This window comes from Grampus griseus (genome assembly GCF_964374135.1).
Source record: "Grampus griseus genome assembly, chromosome: 8".
Classification (NCBI taxonomy): Eukaryota; Metazoa; Chordata; class Mammalia; order Artiodactyla; family Delphinidae; genus Grampus; species Grampus griseus.
The window spans coordinates 57,747,867-57,767,276 of NC_139002.1; the positions used below are offsets into that span (position 1 = coordinate 57,747,867).

The 19,410-nt window shown below is 53.2% G+C and overlaps 2 protein-coding genes across 2 annotated transcripts in view; both read left to right on the forward strand.

Moving 5' to 3' along the window:
- The window catches only part of C2CD3 (C2 domain containing 3 centriole elongation regulator), a gene marked incomplete at its 5' end in the record, with an annotated part of 129,028 nt that extends 126,390 nt beyond the window's left edge, over positions 1 to 2,638 (forward strand). The window contains one exon of the mRNA XM_082659671.1: positions 1,347 to 2,638. Within this exon, the coding sequence (XP_082515797.1) occupies positions 1,347 to 1,487 (141 nt within the window). The 3' untranslated portion in view covers positions 1,488 to 2,638. The remainder of the gene's footprint in view (positions 1 to 1,346) is intronic.
- Positions 2,639 to 5,528: 2,890 nt separating this feature from the next.
- Positions 5,529 to 18,425, forward strand: UCP3 (uncoupling protein 3). The gene is made up of 7 exons (XM_082660655.1): positions 5,529 to 5,659; positions 11,038 to 11,257; positions 11,781 to 11,982; positions 12,244 to 12,444; positions 13,578 to 13,679; positions 14,162 to 14,342; positions 16,741 to 18,425. Exons 2-7 carry the CDS (start codon positions 11,132 to 11,134, stop codon positions 16,853 to 16,855), a joined length of 927 nt encoding a protein of 308 aa, XP_082516781.1. The 5' UTR covers positions 5,529 to 5,659; positions 11,038 to 11,131; the 3' UTR covers positions 16,856 to 18,425.
- Positions 18,426 to 19,410: the final 985 nt, after the last annotated feature.

A 19,410-nucleotide genomic window follows, 5' to 3' on the forward strand; every position in this document is an offset into this window, starting at 1 on the left:
GAAGATGGGGGAGCTGTATGTACTCACCTCTGCTGGGCATGTCCAGCCCCTAGCTCCGCTTTGCTCTTGGTTCTCCAGCAAAGAGAACCTGCCTGTGGGCTGTCAGCGCTGAGAGCTTGTCAGGTTGTATGCACTCCCTTGGCATTTAGAATTCCAGATTGGCAGGGACCCTCAAGGTTGCCTGACTTCCATTCCCCCTATCACTTCCCGGCTACTATTCTAATTCTTTGAATAGCTCTCTCTGTCTCCCCAGTTTAACTCTGAGCTATGGAGATTGAGAACTGTTCATCTCTCTCTCCCTCTCACAGTAGGCAGTAAGAAGGTTAAAGAAGTGAAGGAAAGAAGGAATTACTGAATATTGCTGATCCCACAAGCAACTCTACTCCCACAAGCAATGGGCCTCAGTTTCCCATTAGCAGAATTACTAAGGGGCAGGGAAGTAGTCTTAATCCCTAGGGTCTCCACCAAGCTGATTCCTGGGGCATAGGGAGTGGTGCGTGTGCTTTCAGTATTTGGGGACAGGCTGCACGCTGTGGAGTCAGCCACGTTTGCCTGTCGGGGCAACTCCCATGTCCTTTCAGCACTGCCTCTTCCTATACCAGGCCTCCACCTCTTCCCTGGGGCCTTGCTGTCAGCCACCTGCCTGGGCTGGCTTTCCTGTATCCTTTGAGCTCCTTCAGGGCAGGAACCTGGCACAGAGTAAGCACAGAAACAAGCAAACAAAAGGGTTAGAGGAGCAAATGGGTGAGACATAGAGGAGTCCAAGGACCACGACGTCATAACCCAAATGCACACACCGTAAAGGGGAAATTCGTGATACCCAGTCAGCCCAAGACAGGGAGATGTTTGGTAGCAGGGCTGTGGGTATGTGCTTCATGACACCTGGCAGCTCCAGGAGCTCCCCAGGGCCACACAGATAGTGTATTTTTCACCAGCATCTTCTAGCTGGCAGGGTCACACATGGGACAGTCACGCGTCGAGGACAAATGACTTGTCTAGACACATGCAGCAAGAGAAGGAATGTCCTGGAGGAGACTGCCCCTCCTTCTCCAGAGGCATAGAAGGAGTCTGAACAGGGGTTTACATCTTAGGTCTGCTACTCCGAGCTGTGGGACCTTGAGTTTATTTCACCTGAACTTTAGTTGCCTCATCCATGACATGGGAACCATGTACCAACCTATGGGGTCGAGGCGAGGGTTAAACACACTCAGGTATGTAAAGTGCTTTGTAAATCAGTCAGCTCTATACCAGTATTAGCCAAAGGACCAAAAGACGAGAAGAGTCAAAGTCATCTCTAGGCAGTGCCATGTGCGCAGTGCTAACCTAGCTGACCTCCTCTTCTCCAGGGCAAGAGCGAGACCACCGGGGGAGCCCTGTCCCAAAGGCCTTGTCGTCCCAGACCTAACTCGCTGCCTCCCAGCCTGTCTGAGGAAGAAACTCGCAGGATTGCACGAATATTTTCTTCCCGATACTCCCAGAAAGACTAATGCAGCCCAAGATACTGAGGGAAGGACCACCCACCCACTCACCCTCAGCCTTGTCTGGCCTCCCTCAGGGCTGTGAAAGCCCTGAAACCACCACCAGCCTTGTCCCTGGACACCAGTCAGCCCGGACTAGAGGAGCGTCACAGACCAGCCCAGTGTCCACCTGCCAGGACTTCAGCTTCCTCCTCGGATGGTGAGGCAAAGGCTAGAAATGGTGGATTCCAGTGCCCAAGTGTCCCACCCGTCTTTTGACCAAGGGACCCAAGCGGGCATCTTTCGGCTGGGAAACTCCTCCCAGTGTCCTTGACCAGAGCCTCCTGCTGACAGGAGCCTACCCTCTGCCTGAATATGATAGGCCCTTTTGCCTTAAAGGGGTTGGGGAGGGTGGGTGGAGATGTTGTGCCTCGTGCATAGCCAGGGAAATCCTGGGGCCGACCTCCAGTTCATTTGCTTGGGAATAAGGGTATTTTATAGATAAAATTATTTTTATGCTGTGTTGAAATAATCAGTAGGAGAGGAGGGGGAAATTATCTCCTTCAAACTTTTTATCTGATTGTCTGAAACTCTAACCATGCTTTTAACTTATTGTTTTTACCCAGCTCTGAAGGTCATTGTTCCTGCCTGTGTTTGAATAAAATCATATTGGTATTTGTATTCTGTGCACAAGTGTTTCCCGGGTTGGCCACTGGACTGCAGTGTCAGAAATTTGCTTGTGCTCTGACAGCCAGAGAGAAAGCTTTGCAACCATACAATCCCTTGGAGAAGCTCATCTGGAACGGGGGGTCCAGGGTCACCATGAGACTTCTGACTCCTCCAAAGATTAGGTTGATGCAGATTAGGGTGACACCTAGTATTTCCTTTGCTGGTACCTCAGATCTATCAGCACAGTAATGGGGCTCATGGCACAGGCCCGCTCAGAATGCCCCATCTCTCTGGGATGAGTACATAGCTCTGGCTTAGACTGTCAGACTCCAAACATTCGAGCAGCTACCATAGAAAGGGCCTGTGGGGGCATTAGAAGGGGGCAGAAATGTGCAGAGTGGCTGGGAGGGAACTACCTGGAGGGCCCTGCTTTCCACCCCCAAGCATAGGTCATCTCAGTCCTCAGAACAACTCTATAACCCACATCTTATGATTCCCGTCTTATAGTTAAACTGAAGCTCAACGAAGTTAAGTGACTTGCCTCTGTTCATGTACTTAGGAAGCAGATCACACAAGACACCTCCAGACATGTCACAAGGCTTCTGCGCCCAGGATACAGCCAGTTAAGTGCTTTGAATTCGGGGAGTTCATGGAGGAAACCATGTGGGCTGGAGCAGTCAGAGAAGGCTTCCTTGAAGATCTAAGTCTGGGGGTGAGACCAGGGAGGAACCAGCAGGGCATGCGGGCCACGGTCCAGCTGGGGAGAGAGCAGAGACGGGTCCGGCTCTGCCACTTCCCGAGAGGTCGCCTCCGGCTTGACTGCGCAAGCCTCTATCTGTCAGAGCCTCTGTTCCCTCATCTGTAAAGCAAGATAACAAGCCCGGCTTCACTGGGTTGTTGAGAAGATTAAATGAGATGACGTTTGTGAAAGTGCTTTGCCAGCAATTGGCACTTAATGGAAGCATAGGAAATGTCAGCCCCACCCACCCCTCCCCCACGGACCCGGAGCAAGTCAGTAGATAGGCAGGCTCACCACTAACTGTGAGGCAGGACATGCCCCAGAGAGTACAGGGTGATGCAGGGTGCCCCCCTCAACGGTCAAGTGCACTCAGACCAGCATGTCCCCCTTCATCTGTTTGTCTCGGCCCCCTAACCTTCGGCCTGCCAGCTCACCTCCTCCCCAGTGTCTCCCTCTCAGCTCACCAGCTGCCTGTCTGCCAGGAGCTTTCAAGGCCCAGGTCTCCGCCTCCCTTGAGGCCACAGAGAAGCTAGGGGCCTAGGCCTGAGGGGTTACGCCTCAGGTGAAGAATTTTCCTTCCCAATCCTGCTCCAGCTCCTGTAAATAACTTGATGGGGTCGAGTTAGGATAAGGACATGCATGACTCCTACCCAGGCTGCGGGCGGCCTCTGATAACACAGAGGCACCCTGAGGGTCTGAAAACCTCCCGTACACTTACAGAGTGTGTTATTTACCAGTGGCTTCTCCCCAGAAGTTGGATCTATTTTGCAGTAACAGCTCAGACGAGAAACGCCCTGCCAAGCATGCAGCACCGGCTAAGGGCATGAGGTACATGTTTGTTCCACCACCACCAACAGAACTAGCCAGCGTCTCCCTACTTCCCTTTCAGCACTCCCTCCACAGAGCCCTGAAAATGGGTGCTTCTCATCACCCAGAGGTTGGCTGATCTCAGCCCATGGCAGCCAGCTTTGGAACTTCTAGCACAGACTGGATTCTGGGGACACGGAGCCAAAGCAGACAGACCTGGCCCTGCCCTCGAAGAGCTCCCAGGCCCACATGAGCTAAGCTGCCCTCCCTCTGGGTCTCTCCAGGGCCCACCACCCCCTTGTTTGGGTTCCGACTATTTACCCCTCCCCACCTCCCGGCTGCAATTCACCCACCACCTCCAGACTGCCATTTTCAGCTGGAGCCAAGAACCTACTTCCAGAACGCTCCCCACCTCAGCAGCCCTAGCAGCCCCTTCCCTTCATAGGACTAACCCAACTGCCTGTTCTGCTGACACTGGGGCAGGGACTGCTCCAAGGAGGACCTTTGCACTTGAGTGTCTGGACTTGTGACCATGGCCATGGCTCTGCGCCCAAGTCTAGCAGTGGCCTCTGCCTGCTCCTCTGCCCCACCCAGTCACCTCCCTTCCCTTCCCACCTCTCTTCTTCTCTCCTTCCCTGCCCCCTGCCCCTCCCTCCTCTCTACTCAGTCACCTGGATCCCAGGTTCAGATTCGCCCACCCCTTACCCTCCGTGTCTACCAAGGGGGCCTCAGCGGCTGCTGCGAGGAACCCTTCCCGCCCCACCCCTCACACCCTCCCCGCCCCACCCCTCACACCCTCCCCGCCCCACCCCTCACACCCTCCCCGCCCCACCCCTCACACCCTCCCCAGAGCCCTTTGGCCTCAGGCGTGTCCATGCTGAAGCCCCCAAGTGTCATATCATAGAGAACAGTGTCATATCATGGAGAACAGATGGGTCCAAAGTACATTACAGTTTGCAGGCTGGAAGTCAGGCCCTGCCAAGTATTGCGACCTGGGCGAGTCACTGTCCCTCCCTAAGACTCTGTTTTCCCCTCTGCAACCTAAGCATTAAAATGCATGGATCCTCAGCCATAGAAAGGAGTGAAGTGCTGACACATGCTCCAACATGGATGAACTTGGAAAACACTGCTAAGTCAGAGGCCAGTCACAAAAGGTCACATATTGTGTGGTTCTATTTATACAAAATGTTCAGAATCAGCAAATCTATAGAGACAAAGTAGATTAGTGATTGCCTGGGGTTGTGGGGAGGGGAGAAAGGAAGTGACACTGTTGATGTGTACGGGGATATTGGGGAGGGTAATGAAAGTGTTCTAAAACTGATGGTTGCATAACTGTGAATACGCTAAAAACCGTTGAATCGTACCAGTTATATAGGTAAATTGTATGGTATGGGAATTATATCTCAATAAAGCTATTTAAAAAAAAAAAAAAACTTAGACTCCTAATTGTACCTACCTCATAGTGTTGTGAAGAGATAGAAATAATGTATGTAAAGTTTCTAGCACGTGGTAGGCACCAAGAAGTGAGTTATCATCATTGTTACTATTAAGAGGAGGCCCAGGAGAGCCCTGCCCAGACTATCATGGAAGCCTTGACCTTTGGACTCTCAAAAGTGACAAGTCCAAACCCCCCACCCCATATATACCCTCATCACCCGAGGAAGCACTTCTTTAATCAGCTGGAAAGGGCTAGTTTAAAGAACCCCAAGTCAAGGGAGCTGAAGCAGATCTGGAACTCCAAGCTTCCCCCTCACCTCCCTGCCCCTCACCAGCCGCCTCTGGTCAAGTGACCAGGCTGTCAACTAGCTTCTCCAGGATAAGGTTTCAGGTCAGCCAGAGTGTATAAAGACAGGTGCCAAGCCAGAGGCTGCAGGGACGACAGCAAATGACAGAGGCGTGATCAGGTCCCTGCTGCCACCTCCTGGGATGGAGCCCTGAGGAGCCTTAAAGAGACCCTATGCTTCCCCCACTTTGGCTGGACTCACAGGTAAGACCCCACTCTCCACCCCACCTTCCTCCTCCAAGTTCTCCCCTCGCAGCAGCCTATGGAGAGCAGCCAGGAGCTGTCAGGGGTCGCTAACCATAGCAGGACAGAGCCGGTAGAGGTTGAGTCAAGATGAGGGAACGGCAGCCCTGATGAGGGCACTATGGCGGGGCTGGGACTCCACCCCAGCTCCTGTGTCACTCACCCAGGACTCACTTCCCCCTTGCCCTGCTGGCTGCCTCTGCTGTGATTTTGCAAATCCCCATAGATAAAGAGGTGGCTTTCTCCTTAGTCTGACCCAGAGTCCCGAGGATTCCCCCAGAGCATAAAGCCCTTTCCCCATGAGGCCCCCTCTCCTGAGTAGGGGGGCCACCCCAGCTCTGCTCAGACAGCTTCCTCAGTGGGGATGCAGTAGAGGCTTTGCCAGGAGGGTGGAGTCAGGCAGCGTATCTCAGAAAAGGGGCTTCTGATCCCTGCTTCAGAGCCACCACAGAGAACTTGTTTCTAATGCAGATTCCCAGACCCCAGCTCAGACCTGAATCTCCGGGGCTGAGGGCCAAGAATCCACTCTGTAAACAAGCAGCTCAGGGATCCTGAGCTCTCCCTGAAGTCTGAGACTCTGGGTGGTGGAACAGGAACAGGTGCTAGACAGACCTGGGCTCTAATTCCAGCTCCATCCCATTAGCCTTACGATTAGCTGAAGCCCTGGAAGCCCCAGGGCCCTTGTTTATGAGGACAATCATAGCAGCTACCTTGTATGCCGTATAAAAGGGTTGAACTAGTTAATGCCTGTAAAGCCCTCAGCACGGTGCCTGGTGCAGGAAGCACTCGGCAGATGTTAATGGGGCACCACGACTCTGGGCGTGCAGGCTGAAATGTCCCATCCCTCACGTGCCCCAGCAGAGCACAGGAAGGAGGGTCTGCTCTACGCTTCACCTTTGCCAGTGGGAAAGTTCTGCTGGCTGCTAGGGCTCCCTGGGTACCAATTCAGGAGGCTGGAGTAAAGGGGGAAGGAGGTTAAGGAGCACTGGCCTCAGGGCCCCTGCCTGTGCCCACCATTGTGGCCTCCCCCTGCCCTGCCCCCACTTGACCAGTGAAAGTCTAGAGCCCTCCGCACCTGAGTCCACTCCACCCTCCCGTGGGGGGCTCGGGACAGCCTCTGGAATAGGCTCCAGCTTCACCCTTGGCCGCTGCTCTTGACCAAGTTCAGGCTCCAACACCTCTTGCTGCACCATCCCTTCAGCCTCACTTGTCTCTGAGCCTCCAGTCCATCCTTGACACCTGCACCAGCCTGATCCAAACACAGGTCTGATGGTGTCATTTCTCACCTTGAAAACACCAACCAGTCCCCATTCTCGCTAAGTACAGCTGTGGCATTTGAGGCCCTCCACCAAAGAACACTGTGGACATCTCAGACCTTGTTGCCCATTTCCCCACCTCAGCAAGTGGGGTCCCTTGGTCAACTGGTCCTCCCTGGACCCCTCTGGCCCTGGGCCGTCCCTGTACCAGGCTGCACAGAGAACCAAGATAAGTAGCCCCAGTCCCTGCTTTGGGACACCCCCCCCATCTAGGCAGGAAACCATTGCAGTTAATGAGTTAATTCTAGGGACTTCTCTGGCAGTCCAGTGGTTAAGACTCCACGCTTCCACTGCAGGCGGCACAGGTTCGATCCCTGGTTGGGCAACTAAGATCCTGCATGGCGCGCAGCATGGCCAAAAAAAAAAAAAAACCAGAGCTAATCCTAAAGAAGGTGTGGGACAGAGGCAGTTGAGGACAAAGGAGGTTCAGAAGGGAAGCCGTGCCTGATGGTTCAGCCCCTCTGGCCAGAGGACACAGGCGGCCCCTGGGAGACGGACCCAGCCCATGAGGCAAAGCCCACCAAGTGCTCCCTGCAGGGCCTGGCCCATCGCAAACACTCCACTGCCAGGGGCCAATGGCAGGGAATGCACTGAGTCACACAGCCCTGGGCGGGATCCCACCTCTGCTCCTCAGTTCCTGACTCTGAAAGTGGAATTAAAATACCTAACTTGCAGGATTCTTCTATTAGAGCCTGGGTGGCCACCAAGCTTTTGAAAAAGGGACACTTGTACAACCAGCAAGAGACACTAGAGAACACACCTCCCAAGGGCCTCCCTGCCCTGAGAGTCGGGCCCTCACATTCCTGAAGCCGAGGTTCCCAGCAGCACAGCTCCTGTCAGAGGAGGGGAAAGGCCAGGGCTTGAGGGAAGAGAGGCTGACAGGATGCAGGCACTGGCAGCTATTCCCACACACAACCAGGCACTTTCATTCCAACCCCAGACAGAGGAGCCAGAGCCTCCCTGCCGGGGACTGAGCCTGCCTGGCAGCTGCTGGGCTTCTGCAGGGCGAAGGGGAAGGAGGACAGTGTTCCCCCCGCACGCCTGCAGTGCTGTCCCCTCAGCCAGGCTCAGCTCCACGCCAGCCTCCCAAGGGGCCAGATCCTCCTTGGACCTTCTCAGGGAAGCAACACAGAAAGGCAGGCAGACGGGCTGTGGGAGGAGCACTGCAGGGGGAGCCTGAGGCCTGACTGCGTGCCGTGCGCTGGTCTCAGCCTCTCTGGGCACATTTTCTTCCTCTGCCAAATTGGACACCGATGCCCACCCACCCAGCCCTCCTCGCCAAGCTCTTGTTCTATGTGCTTAGCACTTAATTCCCCAGAGAGGGGTTTTGCATGCAATTTAAAGGGCTTTGAATGCCCTCAACAAAAAAGCAAGATAGTGGATATCCACACTACCACATCCACTGGGGCCCCTGAGTGAACGGTGAAGGGGGCCTTATTGCCACCACAAGAACCTGGTTGGAGCTCTGAATTTGAGGAAGTCTCTTTCCAACTTAAGCCTCTCTTTTCTCACCTGTAAAATGGATTTAAATGCTGTCCTGCCCTCTTTCCAGGGCTGTTTCAAGCCTAGTGGGCTCTGACACTGGTGGCTGGTAACACTGAGCAAGCCAACATCTCTGAGCCTCCATTCGCTCAAACGCAGGGAGAGGAAGGGGGAGCCTACCTCTCAGGAAAGTTGTGAGAATTCAGTGAAATCGTGTGTAAAGCTCCACCGCAAGAGCCTCACGCCCCATAGCCATTCCCTCCTCCTACCCTAAGCGGTGCCCTGGACTCTCGCACAAGCGCACGCCCTTCCCTGCACCTGGAACCCCCCTCCCACTTCTCCAGCTGCTGAAATTTTGCCCACCTTTCAAGGCCCTCCCCCCACCCCCCACCATGAAACTGTCCTAATTCTACCTCACAAACAAGAGAGAGGGTTTCTCCCTCCTTGGGGTCCCTTCTTGATGGTTCCTTCCTTCCAACATTGATCCAGCCCATCTTGCACTGCAGTTACGTGTGGGTGTGTCTAATGCCCCCACAAGACTCCTTGAGAGTTCCCCACAGGCAGGTCACACAGACTGTTTTTACTCATCTCCAGATTTCCTGGAGCGCCAAGCACAGAACTTAGCATGAGCTGGGTCTTAGGGAGGTCCATAGGCCACGACAAGGACTTTGGACTTTGTTCTGAATAACTAGGCGGGGCGGGGGCGGTTGGAGAGCTTTAAAGCAGGGGAGTGACATGATCTGAATTATGCTTGGACACTAGGTTAGGTCCCCATCCAGAAAATCTCCTCCTGCATTTGCTGTCCAGGCCTAACATTCCAGAATCGGTGCACAATTCCCTTTATGACTCCATAACTTCAAAATGCATACAATCCTTATATGTAAGCTATATCTCAATTTTTAAAGTTTTAAAAATAAAAGTAAAATGTTAAGTGCAACTTCATGCCGGGAGAGATCAAAATAAAAGCACCCCCTTCCCCGGGGCAGGATTCAAAAGTTGTCCCTCCACACTATGACCCAGGCTTCCAGACTGGGATCCAGTGGCTGGTGAACTCCCATCTCAACCCATCCTCCATCTCACCTCCTTCATTCCCTTTGGATAATTCTACACCTATCTGTGTTCCTGAATGTAAGCTCCTTGGGGGCTAGGGCCAAACATGATTCATTCCATATCTTTCCTCCCCTAGTACCTGCCATAGTGTTCAAGAAATAGCTGATCATTAAGATAGTCACTTACACCTTAGCATGAATTAGAAACATCAGCTCCTTCTTAAGAACAGACTTTTCTAGGGAAAGGCGACAGCAAGCATAAGAGTCCAGGGAGCCATGTGGGTTGAAGAGACAGGACAGGGAGAACCAGAGTTGTAGACCACAGTCCTGAAAGAAGCCTCAAGTGGTCACCCCTATCTTTTGGAATCCATTTCACCACTGGTGAATAGGTAATATATCATTCCCATTTACCCAAGAGAGGTTAAATAATGTATCTAATGTCCCTCACCCATTAGTAAGCCATGAAGACAGGGCAAGAACTCAGGTTTCCTCACCACAGGACCAGAGTTCTTCTATTACCATAGAGAAGGGGGCACACAGTCAGCCCACTTAACAGCTAACTCTATGGGACTGGCCCTGGCTCCAGGGGTGACAATGCTGAAGGGTCCAGGATCCCAGCACACTGGGGGGCGCCGAGTGTGTGAGTTGGGGTGCCCGTGGGCATGAACTGCCAAGAGATGGCATCAGCACCAAAGGCCTGTACCCGCTTCCCAAGGTAACCAAGGCTAAACCAGGACCCTCATGTACACATGCCCCTGGTCCACCAGCAGTAAGATGGGTGCAGGCACAAGTGCACCCCTGGGGGCAGGGAGGGGGCACAGTCCCCCTCAGAGCCCTGGGGAGGCCGAGCAGCAGAGGGGCCCAGGGTCAGTCACCACCCCCCCACCCCCATCCCTCCACAGCAGAACACCAGCCCGGGAGTCCTACAGTGTTGGGAGGAAACATCTCTAGTCACAGGCTAAATATCTTTGGTGACAGAGAAGCAATCACAGGCTGAGAAGGACTGTGTTTGTTTTAAGTAAAGAAGAGTACATTCAGGCAGGCTTGGAGGAAACAACAACTACAACCCCTCATCCAAGATGGCTAGCAGTTTAACTGAGCCATGAGGCACATTTATTTTGTTGATTTGGGACGGCAGGGCCTAAAGCCATGAGACTTGGCAGCCTCTCTCTCCATACACCTCAGGGAGCAGGCCTTTCGCAGGAAGCAGCCTGAGGCTGGGGAAGGAGAACGGGGTTGGGGGGTTGCCTGTCCCTGCCTGAGCCTTTATACAGTGGAGACCCACCTCCAACCGGGAGGGGAGAGGGGTCAGGATGAAGATGGCAAGACATAAGGGAGGAAAGTGACCTGTTCTTATAAGTCAAATCCACACAGCTAAGCACAGCCATGCACAGGCTTTTCCCTTATAAACACCCTCCTGATGCTGAGGGGGGCCTGGGGATGGACCCAGAGGGCATGGGTTCTATCCCCTCCTCTGGCCTGTCTCCTGCAGCCTCCTCCATGCACTGAAGCCCAGGGCTGTGCAGCAGCCTCTCTCCTTGGACCTCCGCTGGGCCCTGGAGGGACCGGGCAGAGCCCCTGGGACCATGGTTGGACTGAAGCCTTCAGAGGTGCCTCCCACAACGGCTGTGAAGTTCCTGGGGGCGGGCACAGCGGCCTGCTTTGCTGACCTCCTCACCTTTCCACTGGACACGGCCAAGGTCCGCCTGCAGGTAGGCGCCCTTTGGCTGAGGGTCATTACTCCCATCAGTGGAGGGGCTGAGTTCTCCACCAGGGCACCTGCAGTGTCTGCCCGCTCGCTTTTCCTCACGGCGGACCCTGAGCAGGCCACTCACCCCACTGCCCACAACCCTGCCTCGCCACCTCCCCATCACCATCACCCAAGACCAAAAGATCTTAATTCCTTGGCAGGACATGCCAGGGCCCTTCATGGCCTTGCCCTACTTTGTAAGCCAAAAAGTGAGAAGTAGAAGTAAGGAATTACTGAGTGAGCTTGGGCAAGCCACTGACAATCTGTACCAAGAAAAACAATCCACGCTGTTCTCCCTGAGGATCCAACACCACACTGTGTACAACAGTCTGTGGGCTGGAAACTGCTACACAAAACTGTCATTTTTACCGGGATGTGATGCTGTGATCATGCTTTTCCAAGGTCCAGCCCCAAGCAGGCCCCCCTGCACACAGCCCCATCCACCCCCCACCCAGCCCCTCACACCGCTGCGGGGTGTCCCTCAGATCCAGGGGGAAAACCAGGCGGCCCGGAGCGCGCAGTACCGCGGGGTGCTGGGCACCATCCTGACCATGGTGCGCACCGAGGGCCCCCGCAGCCCCTACAAAGGGCTGGTCGCCGGCCTGCAGCGCCAGATGAGCTTCGCCTCCGTCCGCATCGGCCTCTATGACTCCGTCAAGCAGTTCTACACCCCCAAGGGATCGGACCGTGAGTGCTGAGGGGGTGGGCGGAAGCAGAATCTAGGCTGTGGGTCAGAAGACCAGGGCAGTGCAGACTCAGAGGCAGAGCTGGGGCGTGAGAACTTGGTAACATGCTCATGAGAAGACTCTGAGCCTCCGTTAAGGAGGCTCTGGAGCCTTGGCCCAAGAGAGGAAGGCATCGAGCAGGGGAAGCCCCCAGAGATCAGCATCAGGCCCAGAGAGGTGCTGGGTGGCAGAACACTGGCCCACTCACTCTCCTCCTCTCCAGACTGCAGCATCACTACCCGGATTTTGGCGGGCTGCACCACCGGGGCCATGGCAGTGACCTGTGCCCAGCCCACAGATGTGGTGAAGATCCGATTTCAGGCCAGCGTGCACACTGGGCCCGGGAGCAATAGGAAGTACAGCGGGACAATGGATGCCTACAGGACCATCGCCAGGGAGGAAGGGGTTCGGGGCCTGTGGAAAGGTAGGTCTGGACTCCAGGTTCAGGGGGTCTTGGGCAGTGATTTCCCTACCCGAGGGCTGGAGCAGGGAACTGGGCAAGGGGGGAGCCCAGCACGTGTATTTCAGCGACTCTAAAGGAACATCCCAACCATTGCAACATCCCAGCTGACCCGCCACCCTGCCCCAAATTCAGTTCAGTTTGCCAACTCTTCACCACGTGCAGGACTGTAAGGGAGAGAGAAATGAATAGAAGACATTTTCGTGGCTCTCACAGTCACACAGAGGAGAGGGGACATGTCAAGGAGCAGCTATTCCACAGGGCAGGATGTGCTGGGTTCACGCGCAGGGGCAGGGCCGGAGGCAGGAGAGGCCATGCGGGCTGGGGGTTAGGGCGGGGGGAGGTGACGCACAATCTAGGCCTCAAAGGCTGAGCCGGCTCAGCAGAGAGTGAGGGAAGGGCCTCCCCAGCAAAGGCCGACGAGGATGACTGCAGGGCATGGAGAAGAAACAGAGGCCACTGGGGGAAGCAGCCATGAGGAGGGGGCTTCCTTGGGAACAAGGCTTTAGGGTTCCCTACGTGTCTGAGTGGTGGCCACCGTGACAAATGCTGTTGTCTCTCCCACATGTGGCTGGGGCTCACGTGAATCTTGCAGAGGACAGTGACCCAGTGAAGGTTAAAGGCAGGACACCTGGGTCACAGCCTCACTTGCTGTGTGCCTTCCTGGAGCCCAGCCCTCATCTGTGAAACCGGGGCGGAGGGGGGGTCTTGACGCTCTCCAAGGGCCCTGCCAGGGCTACATCCTGTCACTGTTCCAAGAGCCTAGCCTCCCTCTTCCAAAGAAAGGCTTCCTTTTCTGCCTCTAGCCAGGTCTCAGGGAGGCATATCTTAATTCTGATAGATATTGCAGATTATCCTCTGAACTGTGGCCCAAATACAAGAGGGCCTCTCTGTTTTTTGTCTCTAAGATGGACATGGATAACCTGAGAGTTTTTAAACATCAGAAAGGAAAGTATGGAATCTGCCCACCTGAGGTGGGCTCCTCTGAGACCCCTGGAATGGGGCACCATGTCCCCCCCACTGGGGCCTGTGGCCTTGCAGCCAGGGGTTCCACTTCTCCTCTACCCCACTCATCAGCCCCACCCCCTCCCTGACAGGAACTCTGCCCAACATCACGAGGAATGCCATCATCAACTGTGCTGAGATGGTGACCTACGACATCATCAAGGAGAAGCTGCTAAACTACCACCTGCTCACCGGTGAGGCCCTGGGCTCCAGGCAGACGGCCCTCCCATAGCAGAGAGGGAACCCGGGACGCCAGAGAGTGGGCACCACCCACAGGCAACTGGGCTTTAGAAGGAGTAGAGGGAGGCGCAGTGCCCAGCACATCACTATGATGAGTAGGAAAGAACCCCGGACAGGAGGCCCGAGACCTGGCTTCCAGCCCCGTGCCACCTCTCCCCATGCACCTTTAAGCAAGGGTCACCTTCTCTGACTACAGTTTCCTCCAACTAGGTGGTTGGACTGGATTACCTTCCAACCCTGGGACAGCCCAGTTCTGTTTTACAAGTCCTTACCAAGAGCTCCGCCCTGGGCACTGTGAGAGATTTGGAAAACACTATCCTTACACTCAGGGAGTTCACAGTTTCATGAGGGACAAACAGTGGACACATATGAAACAGAAAGCAAGGGCACGCCTCATCTCACAGCCCAACATTTGCTCTTCCCTAACCTGCGACAGACGACTTCCCCTGCCACTTCGTCTCTGCCTTTGGAGCTGGCTTCTGTGCCACAGTGGTGGCCTCCCCAGTGGACGTGGTGAAGACCCGATATATGAACTCACCCCCAGGCCAGTACCGCAGCCCCTTCGACTGTATGCTGAAGATGGTGACCCAGGAGGGCCCCACAGCCTTCTATAAGGGGTGAGCCTCCCCTCCTGCTGCCAGTACTCCCTCCTAGAGAAGCAGGCCTCCCTCCCCAGCTCCCTTCCTTCCCGCCATGTGGATTGTGTCTACCATGGGTCCACCTGGAAACACACTGGTGAACAGCACAGGTGTAAATGCCACAAAGGACAAGTAGAAAGACCTACGGAAATGATTTTTAGAAAAAGTGGACCAGGTCTGATTTGGAGAGTCAGGGAGGCTTATCTGAGAAAAAGGTTTCTAGGCATAGGTCAAAGTGCTATCCCCAAACGTCCTGGGCAGGGGAGGAGGAGGGAAAGGTGGTTGGTAATCCTGAGACTTTTCTCGGACCCACCGCCATCACTGTGGACCACCACAGTCGGCAGCCCTAGTGCCCAATGTGCTTCATGTTTTCTTGCTTCTCTGCCTTGGCATTTACTGTTCCCTCGGCGTGGAATGCCTTTCCTGCGCCATCCACATGCTCTACATCTTAGCTGTCCTTCAAGACTAGTTCAAATGCCACCTCCTCCCTAACACTCTCAGGTGTCAACTTTCCCCCTCTGTGAACTTCAGTGATACTTCCTCCACACCACTTTTATGGGATCTACCACTTCCTACTTTGTATCAATATTATAGTATTTGTAAGTTTAAATTATCCCCCATGCTAGAGTGCAGGCTCCTTGCAGCCAAGGACTGTGGCTTATACAGTTGACCCTTGAACAATGCGAGGGTTAAGGGCATGGACCCCATGCAGTTGAAAATACGTGGACAATTTATAGTCGGCCCTCCATACATGAGGTTCCTCCATATCCCTGGTTCCACATCCACAGATTCAACCAACCACGGATCCAACCAACCGCAGATCATACAGTACTGTAGTATTTAATATTGAAAAAAGATCTGTGTATAAGTGGACCCTCACGGTTCAAACCTGTGTTGTTCAAGGGTCAACCGTATACATCTTCCATATCCCAGAGTCCCCAGCACCAAGGCAGCACTCTATCGTGTAGTCATTAACAATCGTCGTGACTGCTAAGTCCCTAAGTATGAGGCCTTTTGCTAAGCACTTCACAAATACTATCTCACCCCCCCGAACTGGGCCGTGTTCTCCACATTTACTGGGGAAGAGACCGAGGCTCAGGAAGGTCATGGAACTTGTCCCAGCTCACAAAGTCTGAATGGCAGAGCCACGGCTCAAACACTGACCGTCAGATACCACCCACATCGTCCATCCCACGCTAAGCTCTTTGCTTGGCCCTCTTACCTCCACCACTGAGGATAGTTTTCTGGCGTCCAGCGTTAGATTGGGCCCAACAAGCAACCATGTTCTCGACCCTGGGATGACGTCACAAAACTGAGTTCCAGCTGAAAGTTCTTTTCCTGTAAGTGCCGCCATCATTTCACTCTTCAGCTGTAGCCACTTGTCTCGGTTTGTACTTTCACTTGGCAAACATTCACTGAGGATCTTGCGGGTGCTGGGCCCTGTGCTATGCGCTGTACCTTAACTCATTTAATCCTCTCGACAGCTCCGTGCGGTAGGTGTTGCTGTCCTCATGTTACAGATAAGTAAGCTGAGGCTGAGAAAGATTAAGTTCAAGAAGCTGGTCAAGCTAGGATGTGAATCCAAGTCTAATGCCAGAGTTCACATTCGTTGTCCCCGTGCTGTACGCCCTGTGAGGGGCCCAGGCTGAGGGTTCAGGAGAGGCCTTGGGGGGAGGTTCTGGTGCCCAAGCTGAGTCCCACGGAGCCAAGAGCGAACAGCCCGGCAAGGAGAGAAGGAGATATTCCAAGCAGAAGGAGCAACGTGGGCAAAGGTGTGGGAGGAAGCGTCTGGCAGGAGCTGAGAGGACCAGGAGGGGATTAGCGGAGAGAGAGGCTGAAGAAGAGGCAGGGGCCGGCCGCTCCCTGAGTCTGCGAAGCACAGCCGAGGGGGGCTCTCGCCCAGCCGCGCTACCTACCGCAGGACAGGCAGGCTTTCCGGAGAGCAGCTAAATTTGGTGTCACGTTGTTTTTGCCCCTCCAGCTGGAGGCCGAGGTCTCCGCAGGGGTGGCCACTCAGGTTGTAAATGAGCCCAGAAATACCCAGCAGCAGAATGGAGTCAGGTGGTTTTAACTGAGCTACTTAACCTCGGTTTCTGAAGAGAAAGAACTGGCAACAATCATAGCTACCTGATAGAACTGTGAGAATTAACTGCCTGACACAGTAACATGGCTCAAAATGTTAGTTTTCTTTCCTTTCCCAACTCCAGCTTCTGCCTAAATTCCTTCAGTAGAGAAGAAAATGACTGAACAATCTCAGAAAATGCTCGTGACTAACAGAAGGCTAGTCCTTTGGCACCAGCACCGAGTGGGGAGAGCGCATAGATCCATGTGGGACTCCAGTCCACCCACCTGACCATGTGATTGTTTCTCTCATCAGATTTACACCCTCATTTTTGCGTTTGGGAGCCTGGAATGTGGTGATGTTCGTCACCTACGAGCAACTGAAACGGGCCTTGATGAAAGTCCAGGTGCTACGGGAATCTCCATTTTGACTAAGACAAGGCCACTTGGTACTTAACTCGGACAAAACCAGTTAAGGATGGAATAAAGCAGCGGGTCCACACACACAAGGACGTAGACCCACACATGTTTACAGAACTGTTTACTTGCTGCTGACTCAAGAAACAGAAGAGGAGGAAGGACTGTGGTCTTCAGTGCTTTGTCTTAAGAACACCTTTGTTTTGCACTGACAACATGGAAAATAAATTACATTAATTTGTGAAACCCATCAGGTTGGATGCCTAACATTTAGGCAAGGAAAAACAAAACATCCACTTGGATAAAACGGAAGTTTGCAAACTTACGTCCCCTGAAAAATCTGATTAGACGATGAATTATAAACAGGAAAGGGACAGGAGTGGCACGCGATTCACTTGGAAATCAGCTAAGGAGTCTACAGGGGCACCGCCAAAGCAACACAAAGCTTTTGACTGCAGCCTTCGGTTAGCCATGCATCATCAGCTATATTTGTAGCGTGCCTGCTGTGTAAAACCCGCTGGGATTCCAGGAAACGTGAGAAGAAAAGAAAACCTAGAACCTGTGTCAAAGGAGCACTGCTGAGCCAGTGTGAGGCTTAGACCCATAAATGTTTGCTGATGACACTGGAGAATCAAGAGGGCAGCCTCAGTCTCTTTCCTGTAAAATGGGAGTAATAATCCCTTTCCTCCTACCTCACTTGGGGTGTTTATGAGGATCAAGTGAGAAGGTGGGCAAGAAAGCACATTATAAAAGCAAAAGCTCTGTACAAATGTAAATAGAAGGACCATGCCTTGGGAAAGATTTTGTAGGTCAGTGAGGAAGTGCCAGGGAAGAAGTTTTTGAAAGACACAGTTGTCTAGAGGTGAGACCAAAGGAACCAGGGGTTTGGGGGCCAGGGGTGACAAAGAATGATGTGCAGCTGTGGGAGCCCCCCACTCCGTGCTGGACTGTGAGGCACCTTGAAGGGTGTGGAGTTTGGGGACAAAGAGATAAATACTGAGCTGAGAGCCTAAAGTACCAGGAATCAGAATTTTTGGAAAATTACTATGACTCAATAAAGGAATTCACACCTTGAGTGTGGGAATGAGAATAGCCACTTTTCTGCCTTCTCTTTCTTGGATGGAATCACCCTTTCTCGCTTCAGGCTTCCTGTGTGTCAGCGCTGGGCCACACCTGGCCCACACACATACACTGCCTTCTGCCCTTCTGCAGGCTGGCTGCTCTGTCGTTTAGGGGTTCGGCACCTCCATATGTAAAAGGCAGGCTTGAACCAGATAACCTCCTTCTGAACTTAACTGGCCATATTTCACATTGATAATTGGGACCCAGAATGCCAGACTTTCTGCTTCTTAGCAGCCTGTGTGGCTCTGATGACAGAACTGGGTTCAAACCACAGACACACACACATACACACACACACAACTATTAGCAACCTAACCATGGGGAATTCTTGCACCTCAGAGTCCTACAGAGAAGTGGGAATGACAATCCTCACTTTGCAGGAGGTGTTCAGTGATGTCATCCTTCCTTCCCTACTCTGACTCCTCTGCACCCTGGGGAAAAACGAACATCCACTTTCCGAAATCAGCACTTTCCTAAATCTAAATCATAATTTTTGAGCATCTACATATACGAAGTGGAAAGTCCAAGCAAAAGCAAAAAAATAAAAATTATTTTGATTTAATGTCTGGTTCAGCTTTCAAATAAAAGCTATATTTAAAACTTTCTCTTTCTTTTGACTTGACAGCATGTGCAAATCATTTTTAAACACTTGGTCTTGATTTGTAAGTTCCTAGAGGCCAAGGACTATGCCTTCCATGAGTTTCTATGTAGCAATATTAACCCATCATCTATCCAGAGCACACTATTTAGATGCTGCTGCTGAAAGAGAGGGGATGAATGCTTCTGAGAGATATTTTGATTGAGATCAGAAGCCTAGTGACCTCCAACTTCAGGCTTTTGGGAGAGGGAAAACAAGATTGGTGGGAGGTCTTCTGAGGTTTTTCTGGGCAAAATACTAGATCTCTTTCCCCATTTCTTAAAGGCAGAGGTTGAACCAAATGACCTAAGACTAAAGTTCTGTGATTCTAAGAACTAAGAGCTTCCTCCAAGCCACAGGCATTCCCTTCCTAGTCCTGCCTCCCAATTTCTGCCACCAGGAAGCCAGGGATACAAACTCCTGAGGTCAGATCACCAGCTGAGGCCAATACCCATTCCCCCACTGCACCCTCACAGACACCTACCTCCATCAAGTCATTCAAAATGTTACCGAACCGGGCTTCCCTGGTGGCGCAGTGGTTGAGAGTCCGCCTGCCGATGCAGGGGACGCAGGTTCGTGCCCCGGTCCGGGAAGATCCCACATGCCGCGGAGCGGCTGGGCCTGTGAGCCATGGCCACTAAGCCTGCACATCCGGAGCCTGTGCTCCGCAACGGGAGAGGCCACAACAGTGAGAGGCCTGCGTACTGCCAAAAAAAAAAAAAAAAGTCATGTACCACAATGTTCACTGCAGCTCTATTTACAATAGCCAGGACATGGAAGCAACCTAAGTGTCCATCGACAGATGAATGG